Source organism: Miscanthus floridulus, unplaced genomic scaffold (assembly GCF_019320115.1).
Source record: "Miscanthus floridulus cultivar M001 unplaced genomic scaffold, ASM1932011v1 fs_196_4_5, whole genome shotgun sequence".
NCBI classification, from domain to species: Eukaryota; Viridiplantae; Streptophyta; class Magnoliopsida; order Poales; family Poaceae; genus Miscanthus; species Miscanthus floridulus.
In genome coordinates, this window is record NW_027096366.1 from 1 (window position 1) to 22,671 (window position 22,671).

At 45.2% G+C, this 22,671-nt stretch overlaps 2 protein-coding genes and 1 pseudogene across 2 annotated transcripts; 2 read left to right on the top strand and 1 right to left on the bottom strand.

Annotated features, from left to right (window-relative positions):
• Positions 1-7,189: 7,189 nt before the first annotated feature.
• Positions 7,190-10,530, top strand: LOC136530773 (probable LRR receptor-like serine/threonine-protein kinase At3g47570). The gene is made up of 2 exons (XM_066523501.1): positions 7,190-9,968; positions 10,090-10,530. The coding sequence occupies exons 1-2, from the start codon at positions 7,193-7,195 to the stop codon at positions 10,443-10,445; spliced, it is 3,132 nt and encodes a 1,043-aa protein (XP_066379598.1). The 5' UTR covers positions 7,190-7,192; the 3' UTR covers positions 10,446-10,530.
• Positions 10,531-11,653: 1,123 nt separating this feature from the next.
• LOC136530771 (uncharacterized) lies at positions 11,654-14,599 on the bottom strand. Its single transcript, XM_066523500.1, has 5 exons — positions 14,593-14,599; positions 14,163-14,494; positions 13,957-14,061; positions 12,988-13,114; positions 11,654-11,853 (listed from the first exon to the last, which is right to left on the bottom strand). Exons 1-5 carry the CDS (start codon positions 14,597-14,599, stop codon positions 11,654-11,656), a joined length of 771 nt encoding a protein of 256 aa, XP_066379597.1.
• LOC136530772 (uncharacterized) lies at positions 14,486-16,479 on the top strand (annotated as a pseudogene).
• The last annotated feature ends 6,192 nt before the right edge of the window (positions 16,480-22,671 follow it).

Consider the following 22,671-nt stretch of genomic DNA (forward strand, 5'->3'; position numbering starts at 1 on the left):
AAGACAAGACTAGGCTTGATAGACCTGTTGCAAGTGTGAAGGGCAAGTTGAGTGATGACTTGGCGCCGATGGACCAAAGCAATGGTGAAGAGCAAGTGAGGTCAAGATCGATGAACCAATATGGTTACGTGATGATATAGAGTGGATCATATCATTATTGATTGTGTTGGTGCATGTATTGCATCGACATTGGAGGAGATGGAATGGAATGCGCAAGGCAAAGTTATAACCTATAGGGCATTTTATTTCACCAGTCATTGGTGAGTAGAGAAGTTGATGACCGGGTTTAGGATATATAGCCGTATTATCAAGAGGGGCAAACTTTTTTGCATATCGGTCATCTAGTGCCACTTGAGCGATCAAACTTTGCATACGTGCTAGGATCGAGTGGCGTGGTGAATTGAGTGATTAACTCCTTAAAAATATTTGTGAAAAGCTAACACACATGCACAAATTGGTGAACACTTGGTGGTGTTGGCACATTTGCAAATGTGAAGTCGAAAGGTGAAAAAAGAAGGCAAAACCGGGCTCTTGGTGTTGCCCTGGGGGCACCGCCATGCCCTGTCTGGTGCACCACCACCCCTAGGGCAGTGACCAACTGGCCTCGGCCGAGAAGGAGGAGTTGGAGCTGGCACCGCCCCAGCCTGTCCGATGGCACCACCATCCCTAGGGTGGTGCCCACCTGACCCCGGTTCAGAGCAGCAGCAGTGGAGGTGGTCACCGCCGGTGATGGTGTACACCGCCATGTGTAGGGTAGTGCACCGTCGGGTGTTGTCCGGTGCCGCTATCGCTTTTTAGCCGAGAGCAAGGGAAGAGGGCTTGGTCACCGCCTAGGCACCGCTGTGCCTCGGGTGGTGCACCGCCCTATTTTTCCCGAGAGCGGGGTCTTCGCGGGGTTGGCCTGGGTGGTCACTGTCACCCCTAGGGCGGTGCCACTGCCACCCTGTCCGGTGCCTCAACCATTGGATCATCGTTGGAGGGCACCGCCCTGCCCTATCCGGTGACCGCACCGTTGTGTCCGGTGCCCTCGTAGAAAAAAGGGGAACTTTGCTCTAACGGCTCTATTTGGCTTGGGGGCTATAAATAGAGGTGGAGCTCGGCCTTGGGCTGGTTGCTGAGCACCCTTGAGCCTTGGTGGCTTGTGTAGGTGTGCTTGGGAGCCATCTAACTCACATATGTTTGATAGTGATCATCCGATTGTGTGAGTGAGCAATTTCTAGTGCATTGCATTGCGAGATTGCATCGAGTGGCACTAGGTGATCGAGTTGCAAGCCGATGGTGCTTGTTACTCTTGGAAGTTGCCATCTCCTAGATGGCTTGGTGGTGGTCTCCATCGAAGCACGCAAAGAAGATTGTGTAGTGCTCTGGAGAAGTGATTGTGAGGGGGATTGTGCTCATCCCGCGGGAGCCACGAAGAGCAACTCTAGTAGAGCGTGTCATTGAGCTACCCTCACTTGGTTCATGGGGTTCGTGTGGCGCCCAACGTGTGGGCTTAGTGTGGTGCCAATTAGCCGCCGAACCATCAAGCAAACAGTCAACATAATGGGGACTAGCGTGTTGGCAAGCACGTGAACCTCATGATAAAAATTAGCGTGTCATCCTTGTCTTCCTATTGGTTTGCATCTCCTTTACACAAGCTTGTATTTACTTTTATATACATTGTGCTTGTGTAGTTGCTCTTGTAATTAGTTAGCTTGTGTAGCTTGCTAGTTACCTTCTTGCTTGTGTAGCATAGAAGTAGCTCCCTTGCCTGACTAATTCGGTTTGAGTAACCTTGTTAGTCTCATTGCTTAGTTTGTGTAGCTAAGTAATTTGTGCTCTCTAATTTGGCTTGTGTAGCCTTGTTATTGAGCACTGCTAGTGAGCTTAGGGGCTTTGTGCTTTTGCTTACTAGAATTGCGTAGGAGCTCTCCTAGTTGTTTGAGTACTAGTTGCATAGGTTTGTGTGACCTTGCTACTATAATTGATTAGGTGAGCTCTAGCTAGCTCGGCACCTTTGTTGCCTAATTAGGATTTTTATAAGGTGCTTGAGAACTTAGATAAAGGGGTGTAGTCTTGGCCAGACCGATAGTTTTAATTCCGTATTTGTTTCGGTTAGCCGGTGCGATTATTTTTAGAAAAGACTATTCACCCCCCTCTAGTCTGCCATCTCAACCCTACAGTGGTGCCGCGGCCTGCAACGGTGGCAGCCTCCACGCCTGCCTAGCTTGCTTGCCTAGTGTGTGATGCCTTGGCTGCAATAGCAATGACAACCTACGGCCTGCCCCGTGGCGCGATGCTCACTCATCCATTATGTGATGCCTCGGCTGCCCTAGCGTGTGGACCATGTGAGGATGTCATTGCTCATGTTCATGAGTCGGACCAGTTTAGGTTTTTTGTCAAAGCTAAGGCCAGCTCCAACCGTGACATAGTGGTTTGGTATCCTTTCGATAAGTGATAATCTCTTTGTTTTTTTGTTTGAATCGAGACTTGCACTCTGGCTCTTTTCTCTTTTTTCCTTTATTTTCAGCAGTTGGTTCATTGCTCTTGTAGGATCAAAGAGGCCAACTAGAGGAGGATGAATAGTCATTGAAGGTTTACAAACTAGGGGTGACAAGCAAGCAAGAGCACTCCTATACAATTCTAGTTGCAAAGTAACAACAAGGCAAGCTAACTAGAATTGAGCAACTAAACCCTAACACAGTAACAAGAACAACTACACAAGATAAGCATGCTAGTGAATAACACTTGATAACTCTACTCAAAGTGAATATAAACACAATGAATGACAAGAGTAGAGTGAGCAAACCACACGCGAAGGATGACGCGATGATTTATCATGTGGTTTGGTGACTTACAGGTCACCTATTCCACTTTGAGGCAAATCACCGCTCCACTACAAGCTCAATAATCCCACAAGATCGGCTCCAATGTGAGTGCTTGTGTATGAGCCGGCTGATCCTATGGTGCTCTCCAAGCCTCAGCATCCATTAGAGTTTCTCTTCGCCTTTCTCACATGAGGACAAGCACAAGAGCCCCTCACTAATCACCTCCAAAGCTATTGCACAACGTCCACATGGTGCTTCCACAGAGCCACAACCACTAAGTCATCTAGGAAATGACAATCCCCAAGAGTAATAAGCAAACTCGCTTGCAAACCGACCCCTAGTGCCACTCAATGCAATCTCTCAAAGAAAATGCACTTAGATCACTCTAATCTCACTATCGATGCAATCTCAACTTAGTATATGTGAGTGGAGGACTAACTTGGACTCTAGTGTGTATAGATATTATCCATGAGGTCCAAGAGACATGCCTTGCCCAGACACACAGTGGCACGCCCAAACATCTTCTAGAGCCAAACTCTAGTGATCACTTTGGTGATTACCAGTGGAGGATTCTGGTGCCAAAAACCATATATGCAAAACCATTTTTACCTCACCGGAACCTTTCGGTGATAAACATTGGAGAGTCGCTACAGTTGCCTTTAAAACTCTTGTGCGTTGGCTCACTTCGCCGATCGCTGCCATGTGCCCACCCTATTCTTTGACCAAACTCTGGTGAGTACCAGGAGAATAGGTGCTCTCCGTTAAAAGAACTATGCTCAGTTGTGCAACCCTAGCTAACTCCGGTGATCCTTCTCCAGTGATGAAGCCTTTTTCAAATCAGCATTCAGCTAACTCCACAAAGTGTCTAACGGGACACCAATAATTTTAGCACTAAGCATTTTCAAAACACTTTTCAAAGATTTCACTTTGCATCTCACCATGCCACTCGATATAAATGGAACGCCATGTTAGAACTCACAAGTAGCACTAGATAACCAATATGCAAAACATGTTTGTCCCTACTAGTAGTACCACTATCTTAGGCTAAACTCGTCCATTTTAAACTTCTCTACACACCTCATGGTTGGCGAAATAAAATACCCTATATCTTATACTTTTGTCTTGCGCACATCCATTCAAACTCTGAATCAATGCCCGCAAGCAAACACTCTCCATAATATTTGTTGGTAAAAGCAACTTTGCTGACAAGCAATGATAGAATTTTTTTATCTAGTTGATAGAGCTCTCTTGATATTCATCTAGTCTTATATAAGTTTGGGTATATAGAAATACAAACAGAAAGGAGAGGATAGAGGAATGGCCCATAATATAAAAAGATAAAGAAATAGAAATAGTCATAATACATTGAAAAATAACAAAAAGAGAGCGACAGACAACAAATGAATCGAAATGTTCATGTTTGGTTTGGAAGGGATCATAAAAATTATAAGCTTAATAGCAATATAATATACTTTGATTAAAAGATTTATTTGATAATAAAATATAGAGGATCTTAAATATTATGCAAAATTTAGAAGAATTGCATAGGGGCCCTTGAACAACTCGAAAAAGCTTAGGTTCAATATCAGAAATCGAACTAAAAGCATATATGTATCGAACAAATGGATACTTCTATTGATTTGGGATAATTAGAAAAATCTAGAAATTGGACTTTTGATTTGAATAAAGAGCGATAAATCAGATCGGAAACGAGTTCTAGGAACTCTGAACTGTTGTTTAAATATTGAGTTATTACTCTATATGATTTGTGCTTTTTTTTTATCAACAGCGGCTCCAAGGCCTTGTTATTTCACTCGTAGGCTCGACAAAATCGCGAGACACTAAAGTTTTTACAAAATCCAGGAGGGGTTCGTCCAAACACAAGACTCACCTGGGTCCCAACTCATACCCATCCTAGCTAGCTCATGGGCAACTGAATTACAGACTCGAGACACTGATCGGACATGATTACACACAAAAGAACTACGGAGAAGATCTCGAGTGTCCCTAATGAGCATCCCGCTTACAGCTAAATCCATGGAGGATGATAGTAGAGCCTGCCTTAGTACCGACGAATCCATTTCAAGCTGTATCCGAGAAATTCCAAGATCTGTTGCCGACTATAGCGCTTTTTGCACATGCCGCCGCTTCAGCAGTAAGAGCATCCGGTACTGCTGACACGCGTCCTGCACCAGCTACCACAGCATCACCTTGATGATCCCTGATGATGAATTCCCAGCCACTTAGAGTACTGCTCCTGTTCGCTTCTCTTATAATCCGTATTTTTCAACTTGTTTTTTCAGTCAGAATAATATTTTTCTCTCACAACAAATCAGCCGGAACAGTGTTTTGGCTTGTTTTTTTAGCGAAACGAACGAGGCCATTTTGCACAAAGGCACCATCGCTATTGATCTCCAGCAATCCCGCTGGCGGAGCACACCATCGTTGAACTATTCTGCTACTTGAATTTGATGCACTCGTCTCCCTTCCCTTCGAGTCTGAGACAAAATTTCAAGACTTCACCTGTAACCTCCCTCCTTGTTAGCCCTCGTTTCTCCATTATTCGCTTTATTACGAACGCTCCACCATTTCCATAGAAAGATCACCGTTTTCAGTCGGTCGTCCTTCACTTTATTACGAACTACTTCCCATGTTGAATTCTTGGACAGCAGACCCTGCCGGACATGCTCGAGCTCTAGATCGGCCCAGTCTCACGAGTTTACATTTGAGGAAGCAATGGCCGCCATCCTCATCCAGTCGACGGCAAGCTGGGCATAAAGTGTCCAGCCTCATCCCTCTCCTTTGATAGTATTTTTTATTTAGTTTTTAATTTTTCATATATCTTGCATTGTTTAGTATTTGTTGGATGTTCCATGATGTATGTTTTTTTACAGTTCACATAATATGTCACTACGCATGAAATGTTCGGTACATTTATTTTATCTTTTGCATATTTTCTTTAGCTTATTATATTATTATGTTTTTTCATTATTTCTTTTGTATTTTATTTCATTTTTCTGATACATTTCCTGTCTCTTTTCCTCCCTTTTTGTTATGTTTTTCTCTTGTTAATATCTTTCCCTATATTTCATAGCACTCTTTCTTGTATCATGATCTTGTAGTGATGTTTACTTGAACCCTTTCTTTTTTCCCTTTATGTCATGTTTTTTCTCTTGTTAATATCTTTTCCTATATTTTTCATAGCACTCTTTCTTGTATCCATAATCTTGTAGTGATGTTTACTTGAACGATTTTTCTATAGCATAATAAGACTATTCTCATACTCTACTTATGAGGTGTATTGCTAATTACTATTATATATAATATTTTTGAGATGTTCCATAATGTATTCTGTATTTTTTTCCAAGTATCCAGGTTCCAAACATGATGCATTTTTCAGTTTTTCTATAATACCTGTGAGATGTGCCATAGTGTATTTTTAGGTGTTTGTATACTATGCATGGGATCATGGGATTATGAGATGTTCCATGATGTATTTTTCAATTGTTAACTTGACACCTATGAGGTGTTCCATGATATATTTTTAAGTCATTTTTCTAATATCCATAGGATCTTCAATTGTATAATTTAATTGTTTTTGGTATACATGAAATAATTTTAAATACCGTTCACCTGAACCAAATTTTATTCTTCTAAATATGGAACATTATTATCACAAGAATATATTCTCATGAAGGCAGAACATTGTTTCCGCATCCTAGAACATTGCTTTGTTTAATAAAAAAAAGTTTTATCTTCGTGAAACAAATGTTTGTTGATGAAATATTATCTAAGTATATTCAAATGGGATCTTGTTTTGTAAGATTTATGATAAGAAACACAATAGTGTAATCAAAATTTAATTTTGATGCCTAATTTGTAAATTATGGATTTTTTAATTTCGTCTAAAACCACGACATCTAATTTGTTTTCTTCTGAAATCTTCCCACGTGAATAACAAAGAAGACCAGCAAAGCACGTAGAGCAGCCTAAACATTAATCACGCGGAGCACTAAATAGTACGTGGAGGTGTCATGGTCAGCATGGCCTTAGCGGCGACCGGTCGGTTGTTTAGGCTGTGAGGTGCCGTTGAGGTGCCGTTGTTGCCAGCCTTTAATTCACACGAAAGCGACAGCCCAAAACAAAAAAGTCTTGTCCTCTGTTTCTTGAAGTGATCTTTGATTTGCCTTGTTCGGCTGGACTTATTGCTGCTACAGTTAATTTGTAGGGTTAATTTGTTGTGAGAAAAAAACACTGTTTTCATAGCTGAAAAGTATGGCTGATTTTGACCGATAAACTGAAGCGAACAGAGCGGGTGTATCTTACTCATCTGTATCCATGGTTTCAGGATGAAGCTTTGCAGCTCATGCTAGCAAGTAGGAACCATGGCGGCAACTCTGCACTCTATGCTCACCCTTGTGCTGCTGGTGCTCCTCACAGTCTGGCCGGCTGATTCCTCGTCGCTTGTTGGAAAGCATGGCGACCGTGAAGCACTGTTGGCATTCAAAGAGGCGCTGTCAGATGACTCAGGCTCACTAAGATCATGGAACGGCAGCAGCTCCGACTTCTGCCGTTGGCTCGGCGTGACATGCAGCCGCCGGCATCCGGGCAGGGTGGTTTCTCTGAGGCTGAGCTACTGCAACCTAGGAGGCACCATCTCTCCTGTCATCGGCAACCTCACCTTCCTTCGGACGCTCGATATCCTTGGCAACATGCTGTCAGGGGACATACCGCACACCATCAACCGGCTACACCGTCTGCGCTCTCTCCAATTGGGCAACAACTCTCTTGCCGGTGAGATTCCTGCAGGCCTAGCCAACTGTTCCAACCTTGTGTTCCTGAGCTTAGCGATGAACCAGATTCGTGGGGGAATTCCTAGTGGTCTAGGGTCGCTATCTCAGCTGCAAATCCTCTATGTTGGCCAGAATAATCTCGTAGGACGGATACCTCCATCACTCGGTAACGTCTCTCTACTGGAACGAATATCACTCTTTCAGAACACGCTGGAAGGAACCATCCCAGAGGGTCTTTCCCGTTTGAGATATCTCCAATACATCCAAGCTGGGAGGAACAACCTCACGGGCACAATTCCACCTCTCTTCTTTAACATATCGTCCCTCCAGTATTTCGGTTTCAGCTCAAATAATCTGCATGGCAGATTGCCACCAGATGCAGGCAGGCACCTTCCTGACCTTGAAGTGCTTCTTTTGGGTGGCGCTATGAACAAGAACAGCTTCTCCGGAACACTCCCTGCGTCCCTCTCAAATGCCACCAAACTACAGCAGCTGGTCGTTGCCAACAACCACTTCGGAGGAAGGGTGCCTCCTGAGATAGGGACGCTCTGCCCGGTGCTTGTTGAGATGGGGAACAACATGCTGAAAGCTGAGGATGATGCGGGCTGGGAGTTCCTCAGATATTTCACCAACTGCACCCGTCTAGAGGTTCTGGATGTTAGTAATAACACCCTGGGAGGAGTGCTTCCAAGTTTTGTAGCCAATTTCACAGGTCCAATACAGCTGCTACTCATGTCAATGAATGGGATGTCTGGGGTAATCCCTCCGGGTATCGGAAACCTCATCAGCCTTGAGGACCTAGAATTCGCTGGAAATAATCTGCATGGTGTTATACCTGAGGATATTGGAAGACTTCAAAACCTGAATTTTTTCACGCTGGAGGCGAATCTCCTATCAGGAGGTATACCACCCTCCTTTGGCAACCTCACAGAACTGCTCACCCTTATATTATCAAACAATGAGCTCAATGGTTCCATTCCTGAGAACCTTGGGAGCTTGCACAGGTTAACATCCATGACATTATCCTTCAACAGGCTTACCGGTGCTATCCCTGGAGTAATATTCAGCCTCTCATCACTCACTGATGCATTGTTGCTTTCTCATAACTACCTTTCTGGTGTTCTTCCCCCACAAATTGGTAGCCTCAAGCGTGCGTCAACATTGGATCTGTCAAGAAACAACTTATCTGGTGAAGTACCAGGAGCACTTGGAGACTGTGCAAGTTTAGTGTACTTATCTCTAGATGACAATTACTTCACTGGGAGCATCCCTCCATCAATTGGTAATTTGAAGGGCTTGAGCACGCTGAATTTCACAAGGAATGGTCTGTCTGGTAGCATCCCTCAAGAGTTGAGCAAGATTTATGGGCTGCAAATGCTTTACCTAGCTCACAACAACCTGTCTGGAGCCATTCCACAACTTCTCCAGAACTCAAGCGCTCTTGTAGAGCTGGATCTCTCCTATAACCATCTAGATGGTGAGGTGCCATCACATGGGGTGTTCGCTAACATAACTAGGTTTTCTGTAATTGGAAATGATGGGCTTTGTGGTGGTGTTGCAGAGCTGAAATTGCCACCATGTGAGGTCAAGCCACACAGCAGCCACAGAAAACGGTTGCAGCTCAAGATTTTTCTCCCCACCGCCGGCGTCGCTATATGTTTATCTCTTCTATTTCTTGTGCTCTTTCTATTCAAAGGGAGAAGAGGATTGGACAGGATCAATGCTACACAAAACTGTTTGTTGGACAACAAGTATCCTAGAGTTTCATACCTACAACTTTTTGAAGCTACGGATGGTTTTGCCCCTACTAATCTGATAGGAGCTGGAAAATATGGATCTGTTTATAAAGGAAATTTGTCTCTTACAAGTGCTAGGGATTCTGTAGTCGCTGTCAAAGTGTTTACTCCACAGCAACCTGGTTCTTCCAGAAGTTTTTTGGCTGAATGTGAGGCTCTACGACAAGTGAAACATAGGAACTTGATCAATATTATCACCTGTTGCTCCAGTATAGACTCTAGAGGGAATGACTTCCAAGCTCTAGTCTTCGACTTCATGCCCAGGTACAGCTTGGACAGGTGGCTGCATCCAAGAAGCAATGAGCAGACACACAAGTTAAGTCTAACCCAACTGATGAACATTGCGACTGATGTAGCAGATGCACTAGACTATCTTCACAACAGTAGTTGTCCAACAGTGATCCACTGTGATTTGAAGCCTAGCAACATCCTCCTTGGTAGTGACTGGACTGCTTATGTTGCTGACTTTGGGCTTGCAAAGCTGATTGGTGAATCCATGGACCGATCAAATTTGAATATTGGGACTGAAAGCACTATTGGCATAAGAGGAACCATTGGATATGTTGCTCCAGGTACCTCCACTGTTCATTATTCACATTTCTTACGATCAATCATACTGCCTTAATTTAGTGCCCCTGCTGTATTGCCTTCTTATGATATTGTCAATTTGTCATAATATTTCCATTGTCGCAGAATATGGAGCAGGTGGTCAGGCATCAGTTGCTGGTGATGCCTACAGCTTTGGGGTTACTCTGCTTGAGATGTTCACAGGGAAGGCACCAACTGATGGTATGTTCATAGATGGCTTGACCCTGCAGTTGCTTGCTGAGGCAGGATTACCTGACAAGATATCAGAAATCATTGACCCAGAACTATTGCATGATGAAGTGCATGACAATGGTTCGGGGATACTCAGTTGCTTAGCTTCTGTAGTAGGAGTTGGAATTTCATGTTCGAAGGACAACCCGTCAAACAGAATGAACATGAAAGATGCTGCTGCTGAGCTGCACAGAATCAAGGAGTATTTGCAGAAATCCCTTAGGACTTAAATGGGTATAAAGCATTGTCTGTAATTCTTCCAACATGGAGCACTTCTGTTGTAACATCTAAACTCCAATGCATGCAACTTCACCATTGAGGTGGCTCTTTTGAAAGATTGCTTGGCATTCAGTTGACCTTGTGCAAATATCTGTGTCGCCACATCAATGGAACAAGGATAGAGCACTGGCAAGTTTACCTACTAGTTTGTAAGCTTTTATTATGCATGCGCAATCTTCATGGTTCCTGAAGGTTCAATTATTGTAAGATGTCCAAATAACTTCCAAGATATATGCTTCTGAAAAGTATATGCCACCTCCTTTTCCACTCCAATTGTTTTTTTTCTTTTTCATTTTGCATGGGGTTCAACTTCTCTGTCAACAAAAGACATCCCAATTATGTGCTGCTATACTGCAAGTTTGTGTCAATGGACAACGGGACTCCATTCAACAACAGAGTTGGATACCCCCCAAAGCAGAATTGTATAGACAGCCAATAGGGTGCTTTATTAATTCATTCTTTGTAGGGGAAACTTGAAACTTCAAAGGATAGACAGCCAATAGGGTGCTTTATTAATTCATTCTTTGTAGCAGAATTGTATAGACAGCCACGGCATTCTCCCTGTTGCTGTTCCAGCCATTGACTCAGTGGCGAGGATGCTAGCACCGAAGAGTGAACCCGTGGCCTGGGGTGCTCCATGATCTTGAAGGATCAAAAATCAGATCCCGTAGGATGGCAACAAACAATAAATAAGCTTCATAATAGAAGATCAAATACAAGTTCCCCAAAGATAATGTTGAAAAATCATCCTTGAAGTAAACCATCCAACTTCCTGCGAAATGAGGAAGTCAGATGCCAAGAATCAACCACCTACATGGTACATTACAACAGAGAAATTCTGATAACATGTAACACATTTTTTTAAGTGCAACACATTGTTTATTTGTTTAGAACATAAAACACAAACAATCTGAGGAAACAGTGCTTTGCATGTACCCTTGGTTTCAAGGTACACTATTAACCATCCCCCATGGCTTCACAAAAAGGTCAGTGCACTCCATGCCAAGCTAGCAAAAAAACAAAAAGTGTTCTACTTCTTTCCCTAGGAAAGAGATTCCTGTCATGCATTGTAGTATTGCAAATTCGTGCCATCAACACCAAAGCTGTGACTTGATTCAACAACAGAGATGAAATATTGTCTAGTCTGTAAACATCAAATCTAGGCCATTTGACTTCCTGAGGATGGCTTGCCTCCATTTTCCTCAAGTATATCACATGCATTTTCTTTTCGCATTTTCCGCTCTTCAATCACTGCTTCAATTGAGTCTGTGCAGTAAAGGCCCCTTGAGTGCTCCTGTGGTCTATCAGCCACAATGAATTTGTTGCCCTCTCGGCCTCGTTCAGGAAAGCCAGCCCAGACTGCAGAGAGACATGCAAAACAAATTAGGTGACTGTAACATGTCGATGCAACCTAGGATCACTGACAATTTTATACGCAAATGGCTGTCAGAACTTTATCAAGTTCACCTTCAGAAATTAAAAAGTGAATATGTGTAGTTATCATTCGATGTATCGTTTAATGACATATGATGCTTCTATAAACCAAGAAAACTGAAAATCTGATGAGATAAAACCAGTGGACAATCCAACAGTACCCAGGTTTCTGATACGGTGTGCTTTCATTGAACCAATAAGAGTGAGTGCATGATCGGGTTTACAAGAAATTCTTCATGGCTAGTGGTAAGTATATTGATTTGTTTCATCATCTTAGAAGAACACCTAATAACAAAGGTAACAAACTTGGCATACTGGGCAAGTATAAACTAAGAAGGATCATGCAAGCTTTTATGCATAATTTATGTCCATGGCCCACACTGTGGATGATCATGCAAAAACCAAAAGCTGCTAAAGAACTGATATAATGTAAAATCTGAAACAAATTCTAGCATACAGCTAGGAATTTGTAAGACCTGGACTTCAGGCTACAGCATGTAATATTCAAAATCAATCATACTGCCCCCACCAAACAAGCTTTACATAGTATGCAAATCAGTTAGTATTGTGAACATTCAGACATCACCAAATGAGACAGAATAATGGATCAGGTTTTCCTCTGGATGCATCTATATGCAGATTAAAGTAGAGATTCCACAGTGCTTGATAACATACGCATATAAATCTTTTTTTATGTACAAAAAATTCAACTCTAACTTTTTCTGGGTAATATATATACTCCAATAAAAGGTTTGGTATATAAGGCCATAGTGTACAAAAGATATATAAATAACCCAAGTTACTGCCTACTATAGAGAGAGATGTATATATGCCCACAAATAAATGCCCACATGGTTGGCAGAGAGCAAATGTGACTTTTTTAGAGTGGGAATATGTAAATTTAGAGCTTTGCAGCTCCACAAAACAGTTAATTTCAAAAGAAGAACTTTATATGACTATTTGCAGCTTCACAAAATCCAATTTCAATTAAATTGTTATACATTGTTATACATTACCAAAAATATGTGGTGATGACTGGAGCAGGATGGAATCTCTTACCCCCAAAGTGGTGGAGAACAATTGAAGCTGCAACTGTAACATTGAGAGATGCAGTTCCACCACCATACTGAGGAATGTAGACAAAGAAGTCACAGATATCACACTCTTTTTGTGAGAGTCCTGTGCCCTATAAGATGAAACCAACAGAACTGGCAGGACTTAAATCAAACAAAGGGAGATTGTAAGCTATGCTTGCGTATTAATAGTAACCTCAGATACAAAATTTCGTTTAATCTAGTAAGTGGGGAATTATAGTGACCAACTGAGCAATAAAACATCTTAATGTAAAATAATGGAGTATTCTTGTACAAATAATGGTTAGCATGAAATACATCATTGAGTTTATATCTTCTGTTTGCAAGTATATTCAAGTAATCTGTACAAGTCATGGGATTCTTTTCTGAACTCAGTCCTGCCCTGAGACTTGGGATTCGCTTCTCCTTCTTTTACCTTTTTACTATCGGTTCTGGTGACAGAGCAAGGTTCTGGTGATAGATTACATTTCCACAAGACTTGTTCAAGATATTGAAACTAGGATAGCATCATGCAACGGCCCCTTAATAGAATTTACATTACAAAACTCAAATAGCGTCTCTAGCTAACATCTTAATTGTATCTTAGGAGTTCTACAATTGATGTCTTTTTGCAAGAGAGATGCACTTTTCTCCAGAATTACACTTTGGTCAAGCTACTCAATTATTGAATACTATTCTTACTTCAATAGATACCTGACTGAAACATCAAAAGGAATGCTAGTTTTAAGGCATTTGGTGTTTGCGCACAATTTAAAAGTGCCCAATGCAAATATGTGAGTAACATGGCAGTGAATTCAGCAACTGAATTGCGCTAATTTCCATCTCAGTCCGCGAAACCAAGGTATATCGCGATTCACAATTTCCCCATTCAAATTGCATACCAACCAACCTAACTTCGCCGGCTGTACTGAATGACGAGGAGAAACCCACCAACCTCATTGCCGAAGAGGAACGCTGTGCTCCGACGGAACGGGTGCGCGGTCACCGGCTTCGCGTCTTCGGTGATCTCCACGCCGCAGATGTCACACCCTCTCTCGTCCTGCAACACAACACGCACAAACACATGGCATTCATACTCAGCAAAACAAACGGAGGACAGGACAGGGGACTAGGGTTTAGGGGTTTGGTGAGGCCAGGGACCTGCTCCAGGACAGGTCGGGCTAGCTTGCCTTGAGGTAGGCGCGGGCGAGGGCGAGGGAGGCGAAGTGGCGGAAGCGGAGGTGCGAGGTGGAGCCGTGGCTGCCGAAGGCGCTGACGTCGCGGCGGCCGACGACGACCACCTCCGCGACGCCGAACGCCGTCGCGCTCCGCGCCAGCGTCCCCACGTTGTGCCGCTTCGCCACGTTGTGGACCACCACCACGCTCTCCACCGCCGCCGCCATGCCCGCCGCTTTCGTCGCGCCTGCTCGATTCGCCGCCGCCGCTGGCTCGGGTCGGGTTATGCTCGGCAAATGGAAAGAGTTCCCGTGCACCTTGTCACTGATAAGTGGGCCCGAAGCCTGGAACGAATGACGATTCGAACGGCGCACCGTGCACGTTGCAGATCGGTTTGCCACGCAGCGGGGCCCACCTGTCATCGTGCTCGTGTCCCTCGCTCCAACCTCCAACAGGAGATCGACTCGGGTAGGAGGAGACAACCGGAGTCCGGAGAGAGTCGGACCCGATCGGAGGCATTGCTCTGCACATACAAGAAGAGAAAGGGGATCTCTTTGATCCGCAATTCCGCATCGATCCGAAGGTTTGCCGGCCAAGATGTTGGAGGAGCTGCTCATCTTCACGCGCGGCGGCCTGATCCTGTGGGCGCTCAGCGGCGGCGGCTGCAAGGGCTCGCCGGTCGACGCGCTCATCCGCAACTGCCTCCTCGAGGAGCGGTCCGCCGGCGGCGACGGGCCCGGCTTCTCTCAGGACGGCAAGCACGCGCTCAAGTGAGCGTTCCACAACGGGCTCGGCCTCGTCTTCGTGGCGGTGTACCGGCGCGTGCTCCGCCTCCTCTACGTTGACGACCTCCTCGCCGCCGTCTGCGCCGAGTTCGCGCGGGTCTACCACCCCAAGCGCGCCACCTACGACGGCTTCGGCGACGTGTTCCGGCAGCTCCACCTCGAGGCCCAAGCGCGAGCCGAGGAGATGAGCAGGCCTAATAAGCAGAAGCCCGTTGATGCTGCGCCGCCTTCCCGTCGTCCGCGGCCACAACCTGCCGTCCACAATGCTCCTGGTGATTCTGAATCTGACGGCAATGGTGATGGTGATGGGAAGCAGGATGCCTCCGATGGCGTCTCCGGGGAGAAAGAGGAGAAGGAAGATGGCCAGGCCTTTGATCTGAGTTTCTTGTCGAATCTGCGAACAAGGTTCACCCACAGTAATAAGAATAACACTAACACCAACAAGCCGAGCAATAAAGATGTTAATAAGAGGAAAAACCCTAGGGATTGGAACAACAATGGGCATTCAGACAGGAAGATGGATTTCTCAGACCCAGCTGATGAGAGCAAGCGGAGCAAGATCGATCTTGCTGAAACGGTTGAAGATGGCCCAAGAACCAAAGGATGGTTCTCCTCAGTGTTCCAGAGCATTGCAGGTGGCAACAGCGTAATCGAAAGGTCCGATCTGCAACCCGCGCTCAAGGCTCTCAAGGACAGGCTCATGACCAAGAACGTGGCGGAGGAGATCGCCGAGAAGCTCTGCGAGTCCGTGGCGGCAAGCCTGGAGGGCAAGACGCAAGAAGCTGGGGTCTTTCACGAGCACAGCATCCACCGTCCAGGCAGCCATGGAGGCGGCTCTGGTGCGCATCCTGACCCCAAGCCGGTCCATCGACGTACTGAGAGACGTGCACGCGGCCAGGGACAGTGGGAGGCCGTACGTCATCGTCTTCGTCGGGGTGAACGGCGTCGGCAAGTCCACCAGCCTCGCGAAGGTCGCCTAGTGGCTCCTCCAGCACGACCTCACCGTCACCCTCGCGGCGTGCGACACCTTCCGGTCCGGCGCCGTCGAGCAGCTGCGCACCCACGCGCGCAGGCTCCAGATATCCGTCTTCGAGAAGGGGTACCAGAGAGACCCGGCGGTCGTGCCGAAGCAGGCCATAGAGGAAGCGGCGCGGAGCAGGTCAGACGTTGTCCTGTTCGACACCGCTGGGCGTATGCAGGACAACGAGCCGCTCATGAGGGCGCTCTCCAAGCTCACCGCCGTCAACAGCCCGGACCTGGTCCTGTTCGTCGGAGAGGCGTTGGTTGGGAACGACGCCGTCGATCAGCTCACCCAGTTCAACCAGAAGCTCGCGGACCTGTCGCCTGTTCCTGATGCAGAGAAGAGGTTGATCGATGGCATCCTGCTCAGCAAGTTTGACACTGTTGATGACAAGGTTGGTGCGGCGCTCTCCATGGTTTATGTCTGGAGCTCCGGTCGTGTTGCCGTCGCATGGGTTGTAGTATCCGGAAAAAAAAATTATAGAATTTGTCAGTAAGGTACGAGACGGATTATTAAGCCTAATTAATCTATCATTAGTATAGGTTTACTGTAGTACAAATCGTAGATTAATTAGGTTTAAAAAATTCGTCTAACAAAACAGTCTCAATCTGTGCATTTAGTTTCGTAATTAATCTATATTTTATACTCTATGCATATGTTAAACATCTGATAAGACATCAACTAAAATTTTAAAGTGTAGGAGGAGGAACCAAACAACCTTTTACACTCACCCGAAGAAGCTAAATGTCAAGTCCATTATTAACACCCTCCTTGAGTGAACGCTACTACTATTGTGTACTCTGCCTGTTTGCCAATCCTCCTTGTTATAATCTGTTCTTTAAGTTGGATGTTTTATATGTTTGTTACACATTATTATACAAAGTGCCATTGAATAAAATTTGCCGTATGTGAACTTAACACTTATATATGATAGAAAAGAACAAAATTTCTTCGATTTGTAGGGTTGAAAATTAACGGTTTGTTAAGGGCACTTTTTAGTTTTTTTTTCATTTGTTTTCGAAGTTTCTGTCACCGCCGTAGGCCGTAGAGTCCTCAGCAGCTAGCAAATAGAATCCAATATTCCAATGCAAATCAGCATATGCTGTAAAGGTTATACGATGGAAGAGAAATTTTATGGGATAAATAATGTACAATACTTTGAAGCGTGGAGTGCTATAAAGCACCATTCTAGTTGAGGTGCTTGATGATTTCGTATAAGGTGTAATCAACCAAAAAAAAATCATGTGTTGTCCTCAAGCCCTTCTTATCTCTCTATAGATGGTCCACTGGTGTAATCAACAAAAGTGATTTTAAAGTTTTGTCATCTCTCACTCCCAACTTTCGTAAAACCGTGGGGCACACTTAACTGTGCATCTATCCAGGCAACTCCCTCTCTGAGGCTTCGAGTGACAAGGCAGACAGACATTGTAGTCGAACACAACTTCCCTATCAGGTTGTCTTGGCCTACCAGAGGTCGTCTCCACTCTCCACCCGAGGGCGCGCGAGCCACTCAGTGGCCCCGAGCCCTTTGTCCGATTAGTAGAAGTCGAATAGGGTGTTGGCCACTGATAATGGTACCTACGATACAAAGTATTCATCATCAATCAAGTACCTGTCAGTGTGGGACCTACAGGATACCCCGCAAGGAAGGAAGAAGATCTAGTCTAACTAGGATTCTTCCCTTGTAATCTTAGTATTAGTAGTATTTTGTAATCCTACTAGGAACTCTCATTGTAAACCGACTAGGATTCTGACCCCCTGACTATATAAGGGGGGCAGGGTTCCTAGAGACACGACTTTTATAACAGAACACTTCACAATCAATCCAACGCAAAGGCTAACGCCGACTGGACATAGGGCTATTACTCGATCACGGTCGAGGGCCCGAACCAGGATAAATCGTCTGTCTCTTGCGTTTACCGTCGAGTTCTGCATACGCTAAAGCCCGAACAAACTACCCCGGGTACCCCCGTGGTAGGCTATCGGTGGTGAAACATACGCCTGAGCACACCGACCGAGAGCAAAAGAGCTGAAAAGATGCTTGAGCCCGCCGATGAGGGTAGCTAATAAGCTAACACCTGAACCAAAAAACAAAATGGCTGAAAATATGCCTGAGCATACCGGCCAAGACCAAAAGAGTTGAAAAGATGCTTGAGCCCACCGATGAGGGTAGCTAATAAGCTAACACCCGAACCAAAAAGCAAAATGGCTGAAAAACGTTTGAGCACACCGGTCGAGAGCAAAAGAGCTGAAAAGATGCTTGAACCCGCCGATGAGGGTAGCTAATAAGCTAACACCCGAACCAAAAAGCAAAATGGCTGAAAATATGCCTGAGCATACCGGCCAAGAGCAAAAGAGCTGAAAAGATGCTTGAGCCCGCCGATGATGGTAGCTAATAAGCTAACACCCGAACCAAAAAGCAAAACTACTAAAACTAAGCCTGAGTATAAATCAGAGCAATTTCAAGACAAGACCCCACAGCTCCTTGTTCCAAATAGCAAGAGGCTCGGGGGCTACACTCAGAAGATCCCAAGAAGCGCTACACGGTTTCGCTCAGGAAAGCACTCAGACGACGTTTGTACCTACTTGGCAGGACCTAAAGGAACAAGATGAGGCTTCTAGAACTCAACCATGAAGTGCTCAGGGGCTTGTCGATCCTAGGATGTTTTTGCAACCAGGGAAAGGACCAGATGCTGACCACATCCTGAGTTAAGCCAAAAAGAAGAAGCTGAAGATACTTGAGATCGCCGGTCCTAAGTCTTTTCAGTACTAACAAGAACACAAAGTTTGTCAAGACAACTATCTATATCGAGTTGCTTACAAGTCACAGACGAAAGCCAGACAAGCACTCGTCAAATCAAGAAAGTCTGTCAAGACAACGATCTACATATACCGAGTTGTTTACACGGCACAAACAAAAGCCAGAAAAGCACTCGACAGATCAAGAAAGTTTGTCAAGACAACGATCTACCTAAACCGGGTTGTTTACAAGACGAAGAAATACAGGCAAAGAAGACATCAACAAAAAATAAAGAATCTTCATTCAATCTTCATTCAAAAAGAAGTTTAGTGTTCTATTACAGAAGCTGGAGTACAAAGGTCAATTACATCAAGCATTGTCATCAGGAGAAGAAATATCAATGTTAAGATTATCAACAATCCTCCTGGCTAAATCTTCGACCTCAGGCTCCACCTTCTCAATAGCATCCAAATATTCTTGACTCTCGGCTTCATCAGCAACCTTGGACAAAGGAAACTCTAGAGAAAGAACCCGGACCTGGGCAAGAACATTTCTGGTACACAGTTGGGCGCACCTCTTCACAAACTCCTGGAAATGGGTCGGCACTTGGGGAATAAACTGAGCCCAAGATTGACCATCATCCGCTGAAGTCCGTAGAAGACCGGCTACTGACCGAAAGGATTTCCACAAAGCATTCCAGTTCTCAGTAGCTGTCGCCAACTTGCCAGTCAAGACTTCAACAGTTTTTTGGGCCTGCACAAGATCACTGTCAGCTCCATGCCTAATCAACTTAGCAAGCGCGAGTTCTTCTCCAACTCGAGTAATTACCTCCTCAGCCCTATTTTGGTTAGTATGAACAAGTGTCTTCATCTCCTCGATACCCTCCGAGAGCTTCTGCTTTTCAACTCAGAGAGCTAGACCAGGCAACAAAAAACAAGTTAGCAGAAAGGCAAATTTGAATACAAAAGGAAACGAAAAAGAACTCGCAATACCAGTGCACTCTTTCTTCATGGCCTCCACATTTTTCAAGGCCTCCTAGGCAGCTGCATCCCTATGCTTTTCTACCTCAACCACTCGGGCATGGAGAGCCTTCTCCTCCTTCTGATGCGTCTGACGCTCGGTCTCCAACTTGGCCCGACAGAGGTCAAGCTCTGCCTTTAGGGTACTCACCTCAGAAGACAACTTTTTCTCGGTTTTAGACGAGAAAAAGAAGCCGGTATGATCACGAGAAAAAGGCTGAGCAAAAAGAGAGAGAGAGAGAGAAACAAGACATAAGGACAGAAGAAAGACGAACATCCAAAGAAAGAACTTTAGAAAAACTTACCTAGAGCTTTTCCCCAAAAGAAGTCGCAAAGGTCGCCAAGTTTCCCCAGGCAGCGGTCAGGTCTGACAACCGATGAGTAGCATCAAATTGATGCAACACATCATCATCCAAACGCGGAGTGCCGGTACCAAGAGAGGCAGAAGGAGAAGCCGACGTAGGCAAAGAAGGCAAAACCAGGGCCGTATCTTAGGAAGCCCCGGCTACCTCCTCAGATGGTTCCATCCCCACAGCCACGGTCACCCCTGGAGTTAGCAGATACGAAGCAGCGTGATCACCAGGGGGCCCCATCTCCCTCACAGCCACCTCATCGACCGTACTTTCTGAGTCCTTTGACTCAGTACGCGGGGGCGCACCAGAGGACTGACAAGAGGGCGGCTGAGGAGTAAGAGAAGGTGAGGGTCTACAAGATGATAAGAAAACTCAACGATAAGAATATGAGTCAGGAAAAAGAAAACAGAAGCAAAGAAGCATAACAAGGAATCACTCACTCAGCTACCCTCTTCTTCAGAAAACCAATAGAGGACCTAAGAGGGGGAACTATAGCGGCAAGAACATCACCGCCACCCTGTAACAGGAGCAGCGCGGCCAGTATTGGAGCCCCAGAAGAACTCGAACCCGATGACCCCTTACTACAAGAAAACAAGACCAAAGTCAAAACAAAAAGAGGGGTTCAACAATAGGAAAACAACTCACCGACGAGTAACAAGGGCGGCATCATCATCCTCTTCTTCCTCACTCTCGACCAAGGCCAGCATGGCACCAGCTGAAAAAGGACAAAAGTACTCGGCCAAAGATAAAAATAAACAACAAAAGGACAGAGTGTATTAATATGCTCACCTAAGAGCATGCTAGCTACAACTGGAGTACCTGGACGAGTACTCGACTGGCTAGACTTCTTGGCAGCAGATACAACAGAAGAAGAACTATCCGCTCGCCCCCTCTTTCCGACAGTACGAGGAGCTCGAGGAACTGGACGAGGAACATACTCTACATATACATCAAGGTTTGCGGAAGAAACGCCAGGGAATATTGTGGTGGTTTGAAACTTATTGATCAAGGATGCCCCAGCAAGACTATCCCTAGCCTCCACATTTGCAGGGCAATCATCAAGAGGAATCGAATCAGCGAAATTACGCCCCAATTCCTATAAAAGAATAAAACAACAAGACAAGGAAGACTAAGCAAAAAGTGGAGACAGCAAAAGAAATACAAAAAGTACCCGTATAAGAAAAAATAACTCACAGCAGGAGGCGGGTTGTTAGCACTATACTCAAGAACAGCAAACAGGACGACGCTTACTCCTTTCAGCATCTTCTGAAGACGCTCGAGCACCTCCTCATTAGTCAACTCAAGGGCAGGGACCATACGAGAAGGGTCCTCCGCCCCAGAGTACTCAAACCCAAAATTCTCCCGCTCCTTCAGAGGCTGAACATGGCGGCGAAGAAAACTAGAGACGATACCGAAGCCGGTCAAGCCCTGCTGCTTCAGAGTACATATCCTCTCAAGAAATGGCTTGATCGCTTGGCTCTCATCCATCATCAGGAGGTTCTTTTCCCATCGGTCATTAACCAAGGGACCAGATCTAGAATGAACGGAAAGAGGAGGAATCAAATTGGTGGCATAAAACCAGTCGGCACGCCAATCCCTCATAGAATCAACTAGGTCATAGTCAAAGAATTTACTCTTAAGACCCTGGTGAAACTAAATCCCGCAGCCACCAAGAACATTGGTGTCATCGCGGTGGGGTTGTGGCTTTAGACGAAAGAAGTAACGAAAGAGAGAAAGAGAAGGAGGAATTCCAAGGAAAGTTTCACAAAGATGAACGAAAACAGAAAGATGAAGGACAGCATTGGGAGCAAGATGGTTCAGGCTAATCCCAAAATAGTTGAGAAATCGGTGAAGAAAAGCAGAAGCAGGAAGGCAGAGTCCGGCACGGATAAAGGAGATGAAAAGAATAATCTCACCAGGACCTGGAGTAGGGACCCGATGCTCGCCTGGTGCTCTCCAATCAGCAATGTCCTTGCTCTGAATTAGACCATCGCTAACAAGCTCACGAAGCTGATCTTTAGTCGTTGTCGGAGCCGGCCAAATCTTCTAAGCAGCCCTCATGGCCATAAACTCTTGATTCTCAATCACGAAAAGTGATGCCTCCTCGTCTACAAAGGCTGCTTGGGACTTGCTCACTGTTTTCTTCCTACCCATATACTAGCGGGAGCAATAAAGAACTAAGAGGCAATGATGATTCGGACGGCGGCACTCAGATGACGGCAATAATGGCGGCGGCGGAAGTTTGAAGACTAGGGTTTCAAGGGAAAATCAGGGCAGTAAAGAAAAAGAAGAGGAAATGCCCTTAAATAAATTTTACACCAGTAAAACGTGGCCCACTAGGCCAGTTTTAACATGGCACGAGGATGCAACGGTCCATTTACTGACACAGCTAAAATGATGGACGACACAAATCCACACAACGGTACAGTTCAACGGGCAGATTTCAGACTTATCCATCCAGCACCACGGTGGAGCTATCATATTGCTACAAAAAGAACTCAACAACCATGAAGCAAAGAAGGGTTACCTCACAAGGAACGCAACAACCCGGTCCTTATAGAAAGAACTCAGGAATC